General features: G+C 40.2%; 3 protein-coding genes across 3 annotated transcripts in view; 1 reads left to right on the top strand and 2 right to left on the bottom strand.

Moving 5' to 3' along the window:
- The window catches only part of cckbrb (cholecystokinin B receptor b), a 31,039-nt gene extending 29,841 nt beyond the window's left edge, over positions 1 to 1,198 (bottom strand). Inside the window, exon 1 of the mRNA XM_079663412.1 lies at positions 1,072 to 1,198. The gene's annotated coding sequence lies outside the window, so the exon portion shown is untranslated. The remainder of the gene's footprint in view (positions 1 to 1,071) is intronic.
- On the top strand, positions 1,197 to 7,912 carry pdzk1 (PDZ domain containing 1). The gene is made up of 8 exons (XM_079663410.1): positions 1,197 to 1,334; positions 2,460 to 2,669; positions 3,421 to 3,634; positions 5,152 to 5,478; positions 5,565 to 5,761; positions 6,255 to 6,482; positions 6,556 to 6,873; positions 7,400 to 7,912. The coding sequence occupies exons 2-8, from the start codon at positions 2,463 to 2,465 to the stop codon at positions 7,442 to 7,444; spliced, it is 1,536 nt and encodes a 511-aa protein (XP_079519536.1). The 5' UTR covers positions 1,197 to 1,334; positions 2,460 to 2,462; the 3' UTR covers positions 7,445 to 7,912.
- On the bottom strand, positions 7,896 to 17,055 carry LOC307028418 (Golgi pH regulator). Its single transcript, XM_079663413.1, has 14 exons — positions 16,791 to 17,055; positions 15,993 to 16,052; positions 15,753 to 15,856; positions 15,550 to 15,656; positions 15,316 to 15,417; positions 15,051 to 15,171; positions 14,803 to 14,883; positions 14,609 to 14,718; positions 14,408 to 14,496; positions 13,553 to 13,645; positions 13,266 to 13,361; positions 8,798 to 8,887; positions 8,625 to 8,690; positions 7,896 to 8,529 (listed from the first exon to the last, which is right to left on the bottom strand). Exons 1-14 carry the CDS (start codon positions 16,830 to 16,832, stop codon positions 8,323 to 8,325), a joined length of 1,368 nt encoding a protein of 455 aa, XP_079519539.1. The 5' UTR covers positions 16,833 to 17,055; the 3' UTR covers positions 7,896 to 8,322.
- Between the last annotated feature and the right edge of the window lie 23 nt (positions 17,056 to 17,078).

The following is a 17,078-nucleotide window of genomic DNA, read 5'->3' on the forward strand; positions in this document are numbered from 1 at the left end:
GAGTGGACCATAAACTGTTGTTATCACTCAAATGTAATCGCTTCATCTTAACTGAGAATTAATAGTCCCCCTGGAGGCATTGGCAGATAAGATCAGACTCCTGTTAATTGAAATTAGGGTACAATTATTAATTAACAGTAATAAATTAACCTTATGCACCATTATGTGTTGACTGTTTAATAATGTTTATGATGTGTCATGTTTTTGTCACCTTTGTCCCATCTCAAGGACAGCAGTATCGTAATAAGCCTTTTATAGCCACAGAACTCTCCCATAGTTACCGAGCACACCTACCATAAATCTGGAAAACAGAATTACACCCTTAACGCTCGAAACTATGTGGAAGTTTTACTGAAAAGAAATAAAGGTCCATTATGTTTGTTATTACTGGTCAATAAAAAATCACTGAATTTCCTCGATGTTTGCCAAGGCTTTTATACGTGTCACTGACGGCTTGTTCCTACATAATGTCCCTGGAGTTGTTTCTTATTTGATATAAAATATAATAATTGATTTATTCCATGTAAGAAAAGCATTATCATTTTTTTTTGTGTGGCTGTTGAGTTTCATTTAAGTTGTTTTAGTTTTTATCTTTGCTGCAAAATACTGTCCACTGCCCCCTGGATAGCATAAAGATCTAGTGAAGTAAATAAAAACAAACCTTGCATCAAATTGAGCAAGAGTACTGTACCAAAAGAATGTGCAACTCAAAGGAAACAGGAACAAACCAAAATATTTCTTTGAGCTGTATAATTGTCATGGTGAAACAGGCTGTACTGTATAGTAAGTTTGATTTCATGTTAAGAAAGTATGCTTCTCAATACACCCTGAAAACCCAAAATTAGATTTAATGTTCCTGTTTTCAAGTAGCTTCAAGTGGATATTGTTAAGATAAGCAATATTTTTGAATGAGCTTACAGAATTTTGTTACACAATCAATACACTCCCATATCCATACGATTTATACAAAGGAGTGCACATGATTCCTTTCCCCTGGTGTATTGCTGACTGTAATATAAGTAACATAATGATTTCTGGAAATTGCTTATTGCCACCTGCGTCATGTTGTACCTTTGACCTCCAGATGACTGCTTCATCTTGTGGACAGATTGCAAAGGGCCATCGCCTCCGGAGACATTCCTAACACGAGACGCAGTTAAATAACTCAGCCTTTAGGCCCACCTTTGTCCCGTCAAAGTATCTGCGTAGAGAGGAAGAGGGGGAAGGAGGAAGAGGAGGAGTTGGAGGAAGACAGGTTAAAGAAACATTAGTTTACAGCCAAGCAGTGACAGGTGAGCTCCTCCTTTGCACTGGGACCCTGATCAGACGAGTTGGTGAGTTTGATTTCAAAACACTACTAATCACTACTACTATTGTATATAGTTTTACCTTTACAATCACATATCATATAATTCAAATTATTTTCAGATTGCTAGAAGTATTAAGGCTTATTACACTATAAGCAGTCTAGGAAGAAAAATAACAACCATTTAATGTTTGTATATTTTTAAGTTGATCATTTTATCACTTAAGGTTTCTTGTAAACAGGAAAAGTTAACATTGTGGTAGAGCTAGCCACAGACGTGATCGGGGTTGAATGTAGATGAATTACTTGCCAACAAGTTTGGAAACTACAAACAAGCAGTACAATATACTTTCTTCTGCTGTTAGCATAGTGGATCATTGAGAAGACGTTCATGAGGACAATAGTTGGGTGTATTTCTATGATGTATTTCTGATCGTGGATCTGTTAACTTTATAATCTCCAAAGTGCCCGCTTGTTGGTGCTCCTTTACAAGCATCATATGTCATTATGCACTCGTCACATACGACAACCGATACAAAAGTTGGAAGCCTTAACATTTGAAAACAATTCCAACTACAAATGATTTGGGTCTATATTTGTTGGGAGATTTTGACGTGTCAGTAATCAGGAAGAGCTGTATAACACTAATAGGACAACCAGTATCGCACATTAACTATGTCTAGAAGGCACATAGACACATTTGATGAGCTTCCTTTATATATTTCAGTAAAATTACTGCACTCACAATCCTTACCATGTATTCAAAGTCCAGGCTGTCTTTTTAAAGAGAGTTGTCACAAAGCAGTTAGCTGTGCCTGCTTTTAACCATTAACTGCCAGTGGAGCGCAAGGACATGGAAGATTAACTTTTTCATCTGAAGCCTTCAGCACTTCTCTGGCCTCTTAAGGTTAGGGTTGTCTGTCTATTCATGAGGAATTCTAAAGTGGGACAATAGTGCCAGCAAAGGATTAGTGTGTTCAAGGTAGTTTAAGAAACCATTAACCGCAGCTACTCCTTGAATAAAAGGCTATATTCATAACTTTAGTTGAACTTTCTTTGTATATCACTCAATACCAGCACATTGTGTGATAGAGGGCATGACACGATTTCATTTGTGAATGTGTGTGTATGTTTAAACCTTCTCCTCCATTAGGACATGGCCATGTACAAGCCGAGTGTGATATCTCTGACCAAGAGGCAGGGTCATACATTTGGCTTCTACTTGAGGGTGGAGCATGGTGAGGAGGGGCACCTGATCCGCTGCCTGGAAATGGGAGGTCCAGCTGAACTGGCCGGCATGAAAGATGGAGGTCGCATCCTGCGGGTCAATGGAACATTTGTTGATAAACTGTCCCATTCAGAGGTTAGTCGGTTGAGGAACTAGCACAGTGTATTACATTTTTAATAATAACTCCTGATATGGAGCCCAGAAAATGACAAAAAGCAGGAAAAGGTTATTAAATAGGGTATCTAGTACCAAGGAAATGTAGTAAAATAAGGCTCTAAACATTTCCTTAACCATCAATCAGAGTAATAAAATAAGAGTTAAATTAGAACATGTTTCTGTCTTGGCATACTTGGCATATTTCTCCCTATATAACATGTCCTTACCCTGTTTCAAATGTCCTGCTTATGAGATAACTAGATGGGTGTGTCCATTGTAGCAGGAAAGAAAGCCAGCTAACTAAAAGTACATAAACCTTTTTGAATAACAAGTCAGGTGCATTTGACATTATGAGAAGAGACACTAGATTACACACAGAATGTCAAGGATCCATTGAATAATCAAAAACGTGTTTTTCCTCAATGAAGACAAGAGACATGCACATGCACTTCAAGATTATGATATGAAGATAGAGATAATAAATAATGGATACATTGGAAAATGTGAATCAAAACTAGGTATACCTAGATTCAGAAAATATTCATCTACTAGTGTTGGTAAAGAACAAACAACCTATTGGGACGTTAAAGAAGAGTTCTAAAGTTGACATTTTCTCTTGACATTTTTTTAATTTGAATAATTCAACTAACAGTATTATGTAAAAGTTAATCACGGTTATTTACCTGTCCTTTTACAACGTTTTTCTGCTGTTTGTGTTTCCCCGGGACAGGTGGTGGACATGGTGAGAAACAGCGGACCAACCGTCACATTCCACATCCTGGATGAAGCCTCCTATGTGCAAGCTAAAGCACAGGAAGTGAATCTGTCCAACCCTCAGAGCACACCAGTGGCCAATGGGGTTTCCAAACAGGATCTAAAACCCAAACTGTGCTACCTGGTGAAGTCCAGCTCAGGCTATGGGTTTTCCATTCGGTCAGAAAAAAGTGAGTTTAGCAGGCAGAGTTAGGGGATCACAATTTAGGACCAAAAGAGGACGGATAAATGTATCTACCAATGTGGGGTGGAGTTGGATGAATAGAAAATGTATAAAGCATTTATAGCAGGGGTGTCCAAACCTTTTTCACCCAGGGCCGCAAACAGAAAAATAGGCTGGGCCACTTATAGAGGTGAGGCATGTTGCCTCGTAAGTTAAGTTGTAAGTTAGCAAAAAGGAAGGTAAATTAGGTTTGATACATGAGTATGAAAAAACAGCCTACATCACAGAGGAAATATGAAGGGTCTATTTCAAGCTTGTATTTTTATCAACTAAGATTTGCTAGAAGATGTTTTCAACATGAATTGACTGAATTTATTTTAAAAGTGGGCTTATTAACACATGAATACTGTGTAATATATGTTAACATTTATATTTAAGAAGTACAATATAAGAAAAGCACAAGTTTCATTTGTGGGCCATGTTTCATTATACTTTTTTAATTTGCTGAGGGCTGCTTCAAAATGGCCCGCTGGCCGCATTTGGCCCCCGGGCCGTAGTTTGGACACTCCTGATGTATAGGTTGTAATTATTAGGTTTATTGATGGTCAATTAAACTTTTTACAATTTCTAATACTGTATCAATCAGAAACATGTGTTTGATAAGAACCTTTTGGTTTTCCAGATTGTGAGATCTGAAATGTGTTATATTATATCCTCCTCCTTTATGACATGTTCTTTGTGGTACTACACAAAGGTCTTAAACTCATCAGACAGAGTTTTGCTGATGTCGAATGGGTTTAACCTTGCGACAAAAGTCCGTACTTCCAGACTGGCAATATCACTGTTAGGTGTGGTTTCAGGTACAAAAGAACACTTTTCTGATTACAACCAACCGCACCCAAAGAGACGCAGACTTCAATTTCAGGCTAGGACATTGTATTCTTGCAAAAACCTTAGTCAACATTTTTGTAATGGGTTTATGATCTTAATGCTGGTTGTCTTTTTCAATACATCCGATTTGCTTTTGAAATGACCATGGAGCAGTGTATGCTTCAGGGAATGGCTACCTTGTTATTGAAAGATCAGTATCACAGGTTTTGACCAGTGTGGGTGTGTTTGGTTTTCATCTTACAAATGTAACCCTTTCATAGTGTGTTTTCAGTTCCATAAGGTTCATTGCAAGCTCCACCCTCTAGTGTCACTTCTGATTCCAAATTAACAAGATTGCGACCTCCCAACACATTTGAAAAGGTTTCAGAAGGTCCAAAGTGAGAGGGAGGGTTGGAGCAATTGAAAGCAAAGCAAGTGCCATGTTACGAGTTGGATGAAACCCAACTGCCAAGAGATTAGCAAAGCCTGGGGACCTTAGGATGTCCTTATTAAGAGCTCATGACTTCAAAAATATGAGTTTCTGCGTTATTAAGGGCTGTCTTATTAGATAGCGGTACTACAGTTTTAACCAGCCTGGAGATGACTGTGTCTGTAACATCATATTTTTTTCATACCTTCCATAACATCCTCCAGGTGAGCCGGGTCTGTTCATGACAGAGGTGATGCAAGGAAGTGTGGCTGACAGGGCGGGGGTCAATGTCAAAGACCGCCTGCTGGAGGTCAACGGGGAGAGTGTGGAAGGCGCCACACACGAGCAAGTAGTGGAGAAGATCAAGCTGTCCGGCGGCAGCATCATGTTCCTGCTGGTGGACGAGGAAACAGACAGGCAATACCAGAACAAGAAGATAGGAGCGTGGTTAGCCACAGCCAAGCACCTCCCACACCAGCCACGCATCGCCAACATCACCAAAGGACCGGATGGCTATGGCTTCCTGCTCAAGGAGGACGTTAACCAAAGATGCAAGGCCATTTATATTACACATAACTGGTATTTTAACGCAGAGAGAAGTCCGGCTTCTAACAGTGTGTTCCTTAACTCCATGCAGGCCACTTCCTGAGGGACATAGACAGAGGCAGCCCAGCAGAGAGGGCAGGTGTGAAGGAAATGGACCGACTAGTAGCTGTGGACGGCAAGGAGGTGGAAGAATGCAACCATGGGCAGGTGGTGGACATGATCAGGCAGAGTGGAAACAAATGCTGCTTCCTAGTGGTGGATAAAGACACAGACCAAATGTATAAGAAGGTGAGTCGGTGGGAAACTAGACATGATAAAAAGTGTGATGTATCACTACAACATCTAAGTCAACATACTGTATGGCAACAATTTGCACCTATAAAAGAAGCACATAGTATTGTATCCAGTACTTCCACCCATGTTCACTTTGTATAACTCTAATTAGATTCTGACAGTTTGCAAAAAGTTATTGTTTCAAAGTAAAAGCACAACAAAAGTCAGCTTTACACTGCTAAGTTCATATTTCTGGCAGTATAAGGATTGGGCAAGTCTTCTATCGCTCATTTGTGTACGTTTTTAAGCTCCATAATTAGAAAAGTGTAATTTGAATAAATATACCCTATGTTTAAAAAGTATTTAAGTGGTATTAACGTGATTTTAAATGGGAATTTAGGTTGAAAAGTTCAGCCTCTAAGGGTATAAAATGGTAGTTAGGATATGCTTTGTCAAAGTTAAGAATATAAGGGAACCCTTGGTAACATCATTGTTGTGTCCCTCACAGGGGAAAGTGTCTCCTATGCTCTTCTTGGAGGAAACGGGAGATTCAAGCTCACCTCCGAGTTACTCAGAAGCCCTGAATTTACCTGCTCCTGTGCGGCCATCTACAACTGTTCAGGCGAAGGAGGAGGAGGAGCTCAAGCCTAAACTGTGTAGGATGGAGAAAACCCCGGCTGGCTACGGCTTCCACCTGAACGGCATCGTGGGGGTGTCTGGACAATTCATCAAGGATGTAAGAATGAGAGGAATGCCCGCGATTGAATCTTTTCAAATGCAGATCAAAGTGGTGACGCACTGTGTTTCAGGTGGTTAGCGGTGGAGCGGCTGACAGGGCGGGTCTGCAGGAGGACGACATGGTGGTGGAGGTGAACGGAGAGAATGTGGAGCAGAGCAGCCACGAAGAGGTGGTGGCACTGATCCGCAGCAGTGGCAGCTCTCTGGAGATGCTGCTGGCTAACAAGAGCGTCTATGAGCAACTCAAAGCTAAAGGAGTGTCCATCACACGCCTGCTCCTCGGGGGAACTTCTTATGCCCAGGTCCACACTGCAGACACTCCAGAGGAGGAAGAGAAACGTGAAGAGAAGGCCAGACCTGAGAGCCCACCTCAACAAGAACGAGAGAGGGTGAGTGGATTCTCAGTCCACCTCTTTGTTCCAGAGTCATATATCTTGACATGAATTTCCTAACAGATATTCCCCCAAACAATAAATCCTGTGACTGTTCCTCAAAAAACACCATGGACTTAATACGTGTGTTTTTGAGTGAAATGTCTTCCCAAATATTGGATGTATATTTACATTTCGTAAAGATGCTTATGACCCCCTCAGGATGAATTGGAACAACTTCCCAGATGTTTCTTTCTCCCCATAATCGATTTCATCACAATTTTAATTTAATAAATACTTTGTTTTATTTTATACCTGCACAACTAATGAGCCTCAGCTATACTTTGTGTTTAGTGACAGTTAGCAAATGTTAGCATGCAAACAAAATAGGCTATGAACATTGTAAATAGTTTATCTCATGATCTCCTTCCTTCCCATGTGTCCTTTGTTCAGTTTTTTAGGTGTACCAGGGACAGGTTAATTGCATCTATGTTGCTTCTATTTATTGGTAAATGTCTCAAATGTTGCTTCTCTTCTCTTCTAGGCTATATCATCTTCATCTCAAGACAGTCTCGATGAGAGACTCTGAGAAGCCACCAAAAGGACACGCTCTCCGATTTGTTAATCTAATGTTGATCCAACGTCGTTTTAAACAATCAACTCTAGGGGCTTCACACATTGATATCACATTGATATCACAGAAGGACAGTAAATTCATCGTCAATATCTCAACCATGTAAAAAGTGTTCTTGAATACCTTTTGTTCTTCCCATGATGCGAATAGTAGATCTAGCATTTTTGTTATTGAGCGTGTGCAATGATCTTGCTAACGAGTAATGTCTGGCAAAACTTAAGTTACCAAGATATCTAAGCTAACAATGTTGCCAGAAAACACTCTGGCGTTTAATGTATTTTTTTCTCTGTGCAAAGATCTGCCTTTATTAATTTAATGTTGAAATAATTAAACATTATTGTTCCGAGTTCTACAATTAAATTAAATGAATTACAATTTCCATGAACACAAATAAATGAACACAAACTATGTGAATTAAGTTTACTTTATGGGTGTTTGTTTTTGTTCCCAATTATTGAATTACATATTTTCTGTCATGATGGAGACCATGAGTCACATCATGATCTTTCCTTAGTCCACGTTCACCTCAGTAGGAGAGAAGCAGGGATGTGCCGTGAAAAGAACAACTCCAGTGTGTTCAGACAAAAGCAAATATAATGAGAATTAAGGGGCACAGAGAGCAAAGTGTTTGCATTCATATGTATGTTGAATTAACAATATTTGTTATGTTTTTTCAAAATGTGCTCCAATAGTCCCCCATATCTAGTATCCAACAATTAGCTATTCCTGATTCAGGAACAGGCAGTCCAGATAATTATGTCCCATATGTATAAAAAACCCTGGTTTCTGGATATCCCCCAGGGTTCAGGGGTCAAATCCAGAGATGCAGGCGATCAGAGGGACATTTGTTTCTCTGGGGCCTGCTTGTGAGCGAGATAAAGGAAGAGGATGCTGGACAAGGCGCTGACCAGGAAGATGACGTCAAACCAGCGGTGGTAGAAGTTGAACTGCAGCTCTCCCAGAACCTCCGTCACGATGGAGCGATACTCCAGCGGCATGCTCATACGCATCAGCAGGACAGATGATACAAAATACATCCCCTGGTGGAGTGAGACACACAGAGAGAGCGTTTAGGTTGACCTGGTGTTTGTAGACTGGGCTCTGTTAAAAGATTACTATAAAGCAGCTCACTCACCATGATCTGAGCAAGGACAAGCACGATGACATTGGAGGACTTGCTGCTCGATATCGCATAGAAGAACTAAAATACCAAGAATAATTCAATGGTTGGTTAAAAGGTATCAATAAACATCTCACACATGAGTTAGCCTCGAGATCTGTAGCCGTTCCAACATGGATGTATTTTACCTTAGTGAGGGTGATGAGTAAGCCCCGGATGGATGTTACGATTATTATTCCCACCAAGATGAAGGAGATGTGTTGGGACCAAAACTTCACCTGAAAAGGGAGAAACAACCAAAGATTAGGAAAAAACAAAGAAATGAAAAGAAAACAGTGTGTACAGTATAGACCAGGGGTCGGCAACCCCTGGCACGCGTGCCAGCATTGGCACGCGGCACCGTAACCAGTGGCACACTAGGAATAAATGGAATAAGTGTGCAAAATATTTACATTTTATTTTCGGATCCTGAACGAGACCGCCGCCAGAGCGCGTCTCCCCGTTACCTGCAGAAGGAAGCCATGCACGCAATGCAGCCCCGCTCTCTTTATCTCCAGGTGACTTTCTGCCGCTTTCCTCCGTGGCGCAGTGTCGATTGTTTCACCACGGAGGAAAGCACTTCACAAATTGCAGTACCCATAAGGAGCTGTACAAATGCCGCAGTTTTTGCGTGGCTGTGTGTGTCTTTAGTTGAAATCCCAGTGGCGATCTGCTCATCTCTCATCGAAATAATATGCTACAAAGGGGCGGACTGGCCATCTGTGTGTTGAACTTTCCTGTCGGCTCCCAGACCATAGTCGAACAGGGCAGAAGCAACAAGCTTCAGGTTCAATAACCCACTTTAGCTTAAATGACTGGAGAGAGGCGAGCTCTTCTTGGGAGGCCGTTGCATTTATTTAGCTGTTCTTCTGTTTCACAAAATACATCACAGACCTCTGTTTTTCTGCTTCCTCGTTTCACTTCCAGAAATATACACAAGTTCCCTCACTCTCGCTCTACCATCCACAAACACACATGGACAAGCCACCCTCCCCCCTCTCTCTCTCTCTCTCTCTCTCTTAAAAGGGACAGCGATCTCATCTCACTCTGTATGACCCTAATATCATAACATGTGTGCTCTGGAGAATCACAGAACGGACGATCGTCCTTATTATTATACTGTTTAAACCAATTATTTAAATGTGTTTGTTAAATTCGGCATCATGTAAGTTGCGCTGACAGGTCCACACACTGCTTCCCCGCAGCGAGGCTCCCCCGCCCTCCTGCTGATAGTTGACGAGCGTCAAGCTCCTCCCCCCCCGCCCCCCCCAAATTCCTACACTAGTACAGACCATGAACGCAACACTCCGTGTTGCATAGAAACCACCAAACCACAACGCAGCATGTTTTTTGAAAGTGCATCTAGTGGTGCTAGTAACGGTGGCCCTATGATAGCAACTCTAAAACATGTCTCTCTCAACTCTGAAGCATAAACAGAGACAAAACGGTCATTGATCTTGTGGAGCAGATGATCCAAGTCAAGCTGGATCTTTTCGCGACCGACTTGAGCACGGATCGGATGCTGCATTTTCCGACGCTCCCCAAACACATCACATGTCCGGCACAAATCACGGATGTGATGACAGATTTCATTGCGAGGTTGAAAGATAACTTTGCTGGTCGATTATGGACTTGCTCTGCCCACAGAGGTGATGATGGGCTTTGCCAGAGACCCCTTCACTGTTGCAATAGAGAGGGACGTATCAACCAGAGCAAAGGAAGTGGTCCCCTGCATCGACAAGGGGAAATATACACTGGAACTTATTGACATGCAGCGCACTAACGGGCCAGCAAAGTTTTGGAGTGATGTCAAAAAACAGCAGTTCCCTAACGTTCAGAAAGTAGCGATCTGTGTGCTCAGTATGTTTGGATCAACATACACATGTGAATCAAGCTTTTCACACATGAACTCAATCAAAAGTAGCACTCGCTGCTCCCTGACTGACAGCACTCTTCACCAATGTCTTAGGATTGCATTGACATCCTATGAGCCAAAAATCACTGCTCTTGTTCAAAACAAAAAATGGCCCTTCTCCCATTGAGAAAGTCAGCGATGACAAATCACAAATGAGGTGATAGTAAGCACCTAGTTTACTATAGTAGACGTGTAGTATTCATTCATATAGTTACCCGTGTCCCTTGTTATGGGTTTGTGCAGCGCCATATAGAGTCTATACGGCGCTGGGTTTGTGCACTGAAGGGTTTGACGGTTCTTTCTGTATTCATTTAAATGCACTTTGTAATGTGTCTGGGTCAAATGTGATCAAACGTATGATTTTTTTGTTATTACTTGAAAAGTGAAAAAATAGTATTGCTACAGTACTACCTCTTTGTGTTGCATTGGAGCTCTTTAGCTGTTTTTTTTGCATGTGAGGACATTTATTAAGACTGCTATTATTGTATTCAGTAAATGCACTTTGTGATGTGCCTGGTTAAAAAAAACTAACCTGAATATTTGACTTCTAAAGCAAACAAATGTAATGCTACAACTGTGCACTTTTTTTCAGATTCTGTTAAATTAATGCTAATTTGTTGTGTTTTTATGCACTTTTTGACCTACCTTTGTTAGATGAACAATGAATACAAATTGCATGTTTTTCATCGCAGTAATATGTGTTGGTTTAAAATGTGTCACTACCCGCTTTTTACAGGCCGCTGAATGTCTGGCCCAGCTGCATTTTGTAGTTATAAAATCTGGCCCAACTGAATGTGTAGTTGAATAGCCCTGCTATAGAGCATGTCATTCTGCATTCATCGTTAATTTGAATTTAAACGTACTCCCATGCTATTTCAGGTGTAACTACAACACAATCAAATAACTGCCTACACAGACAAAGATTCAAAGTGATCAAGACCAGGATCACTGCAGCAGAAGGTGCAGAGATGATAATAACAGGGTTCATACACTTTTTCACCAATGATTTTCAATGACTTTTCCATGACCTTAACCTAATTTTCCATGACCAAAACAATTACTCTTTCTCAGCGGTACCACTGAAAATGGTTTATTTCAACATGGAACAGGAAAATAAGGTCTGCATATGAAACATGTTGGGCCTATCTAAAACAAATCAAATAGTAGGCTTACTAGCTTCTACACGCTAAAGCAGGGGTAGCCAACACGGTGCCCGCGGGCACTTAGTCGCCCGCAGGGGCAACGTGAGTCGCCCGCGGGGCATGTTCTAAAAATAGCTCGCCAAGCAAATCCAAAAGGTATAAAATACACAAAACAAAAAAGGAAATGTAATTAAAAGAATCTATCCTATGCATAAACGAAACCTCAATCATAGCGAACTCTATCTACTTACTACAACTCTATCCAACACCCCTCCTCCCACCACCCCCACAATGAATATCGACTAATCACGTTCTTGCTTGATTTGCGGGACCAGCGTTGCAATGTGGCACCTCCCCACTGATTTTCCTTCTGGCAGAATCTACACAACACATCAGCCCCATTGAACAGCCTATCATGCCAGCCAACACATGAGGGGCAGAGTTTTACTCTGTGTGTTGCAACTTGCATATATATTTATTCCACTTGACGCACACACACGCATGGTGTAATCTCCACTGGGGACAGGGGGGACATGTAAATATGCATAAATAAAAAGAAAGAATAATAACTAGGTAACATAAGATAAGAATAAACCAGTTTAAATGATTTGTTATTGGTTGTGATCATATTCTAAAGATGATTGGATTATTAAAAGTATTCAGCTCCCTTTCATTTGAGTGTTGAGAGCTGTACCCATAAATTCACCAGAATGTATGGATACACCAGAGTGCACCTGATTGATGAATTTCACTTCAACATTTTAAAAAACATCTTCCCGGGGGAGCATGCCCCCGGACCCCCCTAAAGGAGGGGAGGCCCGTCCACCCCCAAATAAAGCAGGTTAAAATAATTAGATTGCAATGTAGAAATGTTCTTTTAGTAAACACTGAAAACGGGTCCCACAGACCCAAACAGCACACAAAGGTTAAAGGTAAGCATATTAACGTTAAAATGTGCTAAATATATATACTGCAAAAAACAAAAAAAAGAGGAGTAAAAGTAGCCCCCGACTTGTTTTATTTTTTGAAAGTAGCCCTCACCATAAAAAAGGTTGGTGACCCCTGCGCTAAAGCAACTCAAATCTCTCACCAGCAAAATACTTCGACAGTTAAATGCCATTTTACGTTTCATTACTATACGATACAGTATTTATTATCATTATAGTATTACTATTTCGACGATTAAATAAAAATATAAATTATATTTGATGCTTTTTAGTTACATTTCCATGACTTTTCCAAAACTTTGGGAAAAATATTGTTTTCCATAACTTTTCCAGGGCCTGGAATTTGCATTTCGAATTTCCATAACTTTTCCAGGTTTTTAATGACTGTAAGAACCCTGTAATAAACCAGCAATTATCTTTACAGGAGGTCATGCAGTGTGACATGTGACTATTTCTGCAGATGTGTGTGTGTGTGTGTGTGTGTGTGTGTGTGTGTGTGTGTGTGTGTGTGTGTGTGTGTGTGTGTGTGTGTGTGTGTGTGTGTGTGTGTGTGTGTGTGTGTGTGTGTGTGTGTGTGTGTGTGTGTGTGTGTGTGTGTGTGTCTATGACTTACATCAAACTGGATGCCCAACCAGTTCACTGTAATTTCAATACCCCTCGTCACAGGATCCGTCTTTCCAACTCGATCAAACACAATGTTTATTGTGGCCTATGATGGACAGAAGATGAATTGTGAAAAGTGAATCAAGGTACATCTTCAACTGCATTTTTAACGATAAAGATAAAAAAAAAATGCGGATTGTGATTATGTTACTGAGCCTTAGCACTCACATTATTTACTTCCTGTGTGAGAGTGAGGGAAATAAAACTTAGCTAGAATAGAATTGTTAATGTTCTCACCATGAAGATTTTCCAAACACAGTAGATGGAAAAGAAGTATCCGAGGAAATTGAAGTACTTCCCCTTGAAAGTCGTGGAGTACTCGATTCGCTCCTAAAGATAAGGAAAGGTGATCAATCATTCATTGCATGTAAGAGAGGTAACTACAATGAGTCAGTATAGATAGAGGTGAGGGATGTGGCATAGCCCAGAGGTTCAAATCCTACATTTCAGTTTAGCAAAAGATATCAGGCTCTTATTTGTGTGCACAAACAACAAACATGTACAAGGTGCACAACAACTGGAGGGAAACACAAACACACAGCCACACCTGGACAAGGTCTACAGCTGGGAAACCTCTACACTGATAACATGGAGAGAGATTGTTATGGAGATGGGTCTTGCTAGTCGATAAACGGCAACACGTATTATACTTTAATTGAGCCTTATGAAGGAGTTATAAAATAATAGCAGCTACTTAATATGTATGTCACACAACAATTAAAGTAGGCTCAACTTGCAATACGTTTAGTTTATTGGAACTTATGGGTATCAAAAACAAGCTGCTTGACCCCTGAGCTTGCACTATTTTTATTGTTGCTTTTTATGTCCTGTAATTGCGTCGTCGAGGAACCTGCGACCAAAGTTTATAATTCATTACATAACTACACCGTGGTAGATATGACAATACATCATTTGAGTATTTGAATCTGTGGACGGAACACTGGCAAATCATCACCTGTTAGTTGATAATGGTAAACATGTAAGCAAACAGTAACTTCTCTTATCTTGCTTTTTTTTCCCCCAGCTTTTTCACTTTAAACCAATGCCTGCTGCGGCCTTAGAACAAAACTTTCTCCAAGGTACATTTCTTACCTTGGTGGATTGAAGGTCAACAGTCTCCAGAAAGAGTTGCCGACTCAGCTCCTCGAGAGCATCAACCTCCTGCTGGATCAGAGAAAGATCTGGAGAGAGGAAGTCAAGGCTGACATCGACTAAACATTGCCGACAATAAGCACATACAAAAGCTTACAATGTATACTCTATGGTTATACTGAATAGAAGCGTGAAGGATACTTTCGCTGCCTGGTGGTGTGGAGGTTACACTCTTGATCATGCCCCAGAATCCAGTCTGTTTGTTCTGGTCTTCCCCCCGCTGGTACATCTGCCTCCGCATCATGGCAATTCTACACACAGAACAAATACCAGTGGCAGAATCATTATTTTAATTAAAAAATAAATAATAATAGATCCAAAAAAAATGTACTTACCTTTTCTTCTTGCTTACAATCATGTCCATAGTCTGAAGCAGCCTTCTTTCCAGAGCAAGTATGTCACTGTCTGTTACATTTCTGTGAAAATAACAAAGCAGGAAGCATCAAATAAAAGACAGCATGTGTCTTGAGAACAGGAATATATTGTATACAAAATATTCTGATGCATTAGATGACTTCAATTAACAGGCTGTGAGTTACAGCTGCTAAAGATAAAGTCAGAGAAATCCCACTGTTGAGATTACCTGAGGAAATAGGACATGTATGTGTACGGACAGTTGACTGCACCAAAGCCAGACAACAGAGCCATGAGGGTGACTCCGATCACACCAACACGGCTGATCAGCTGCTCAATGGACAGGATGCCTGAACAGAATAAACACAACAGAGTGAAAACAGAGAAACCATTGGTCACTTGCTTTTCAACACTATCTACATAGGTCTATCAAAATATGAAAAAGGGCATAAATGAGGCTTAAAGGTGCCCAGAGCAGAAGGATACACACTCACCATGTTTGGGACTAAGGATCGGGAATGGGTCGCCCAATTTCCAGAAGAAATACATGAAGGTGAACCAGACCATACAAGCGAACAGAAGCTTCTGTCTCTGCACTATAATAGAAATAAAGAAAATAGCTTTGTTACATAATGTGCGAGAAAACTAAATCTGGCAAACATAGTTGTTCATTTTATTGTTAGTTACAGTTTTTTTGTCTCAATACACAGCTAATCAGCTTTACTTACACAGACGTATGTTGCTGACAACAAAGTAACCGATGTAGAAAGGCACCACAAAGATAAGGACCAGCAGTATCACATACAGGTTGAGCTTCCAGTGAAAATACCTAGAGCTGTGGGAAACACATCAAGGTTATATATTCTACATTTTCCACAACAAAAAACATTTAAAATAAAACACATTTACAGTACACAGAAAATGTACTTACGTGCTACTCATGGCACCCAGGATCTCAAAGATGATAAGCTCAAACATGGTACATGAAAAGGCAAAAGTGATGGAGAAAACCACCTGGACAACATACTGTCGTATCTGCAAACAAACACAAAAACTGTCAGGACTTCTAGGCCTACAACTTTATCGGTGATGAGACAATGAAAATGCATTTGAGTGTTTCTCTCAGTGGAATACTTATTATGCCAACACACATCCAGGATTACTACTTTACCTCATAATCTTTAAACAGCTGCCGCATAAAGAATAACCAGCCAAATCCAAAGAACAGCACCTGTGTGGGCATCAATGGGAATTAGTTGGAGGAAAGAGGGAGGTGGAAGATTATGTTATGTTATTAAGTTTATGATTTACCATCAGACTTACAGAGTTTATGATAAAACATTTTTCCACAAGGACAAGTTGAAATGTCACAGCAGGAAAAGCTCAGGGTTAAATAATAATATAGCTGAATTCAGTCATGTATTGCGCATACTGGCTCACTTTCATGACTTATTGGAAGACTTGAATCAGAAGCAGATTTTTTTATAAATGATTAATAGATTTTTGAATAAAAATAAAAATATAAAGAATAACAACTCAAATCCAATAAATATATTGTCTTATATGGCCAGTATAGTAATATCGGTATGGAATTTGAGTCACTGGTTCACATGAAATGGAAGCCAATACAAATATATAACTATCCTTTTAAATGTATTTTTCTAATAAGAGCTAGATAGCATGGAGAAAGTGAAATTAACAGTAGTTTTGTGACGTGTATTGATGGTCATTATGTGAAACCCTTTAGGTAGAAAAACCTAAGACTAACTTCACCGCGTTTTTTTATTTAGCTGAAAGATATTCAAACTTCGACAGGGCTCCACAAGAACAAGAAGCCTGCAGTTCAAGATAGTCACAAAGCTTAGAAAAACATCTAATACAACGTTAGCTTAAAATATGCGAAGGTATATTCTTGTTCAGCAAAATAAATACAATAAACAATGTGTTTACTTTACAGACTCTTGATTACCTGTGAGGTGAACATGATGACTGAGTCCACCAGAAACGACATGATGATGTCTGTAAAACAGCCTTTAATCCGCAATAAAAACGACCGTATACCTAAAGAAGGGTCGAGGACAGATTCAATTCATACTGAAGTGAGACACCAATCGGTCCTTAGATGTTTGAAATGTTGGTAATGTTGACAATGAGCTCATTTTAGCAGCATTGTTGTTCAGCTGTCAAGTTGCAACGGTAGCCCATGTAAGTACGTCATCTAAATGAGTCCGACAAAATCCACTTCCGTCGAAAAACT

Source organism: Notothenia rossii (assembly GCF_949606895.1).
Source record: "Notothenia rossii genome assembly, chromosome: 2".
In the NCBI taxonomy this organism is placed as follows: Eukaryota; Metazoa; Chordata; class Actinopteri; order Perciformes; family Nototheniidae; genus Notothenia; species Notothenia rossii.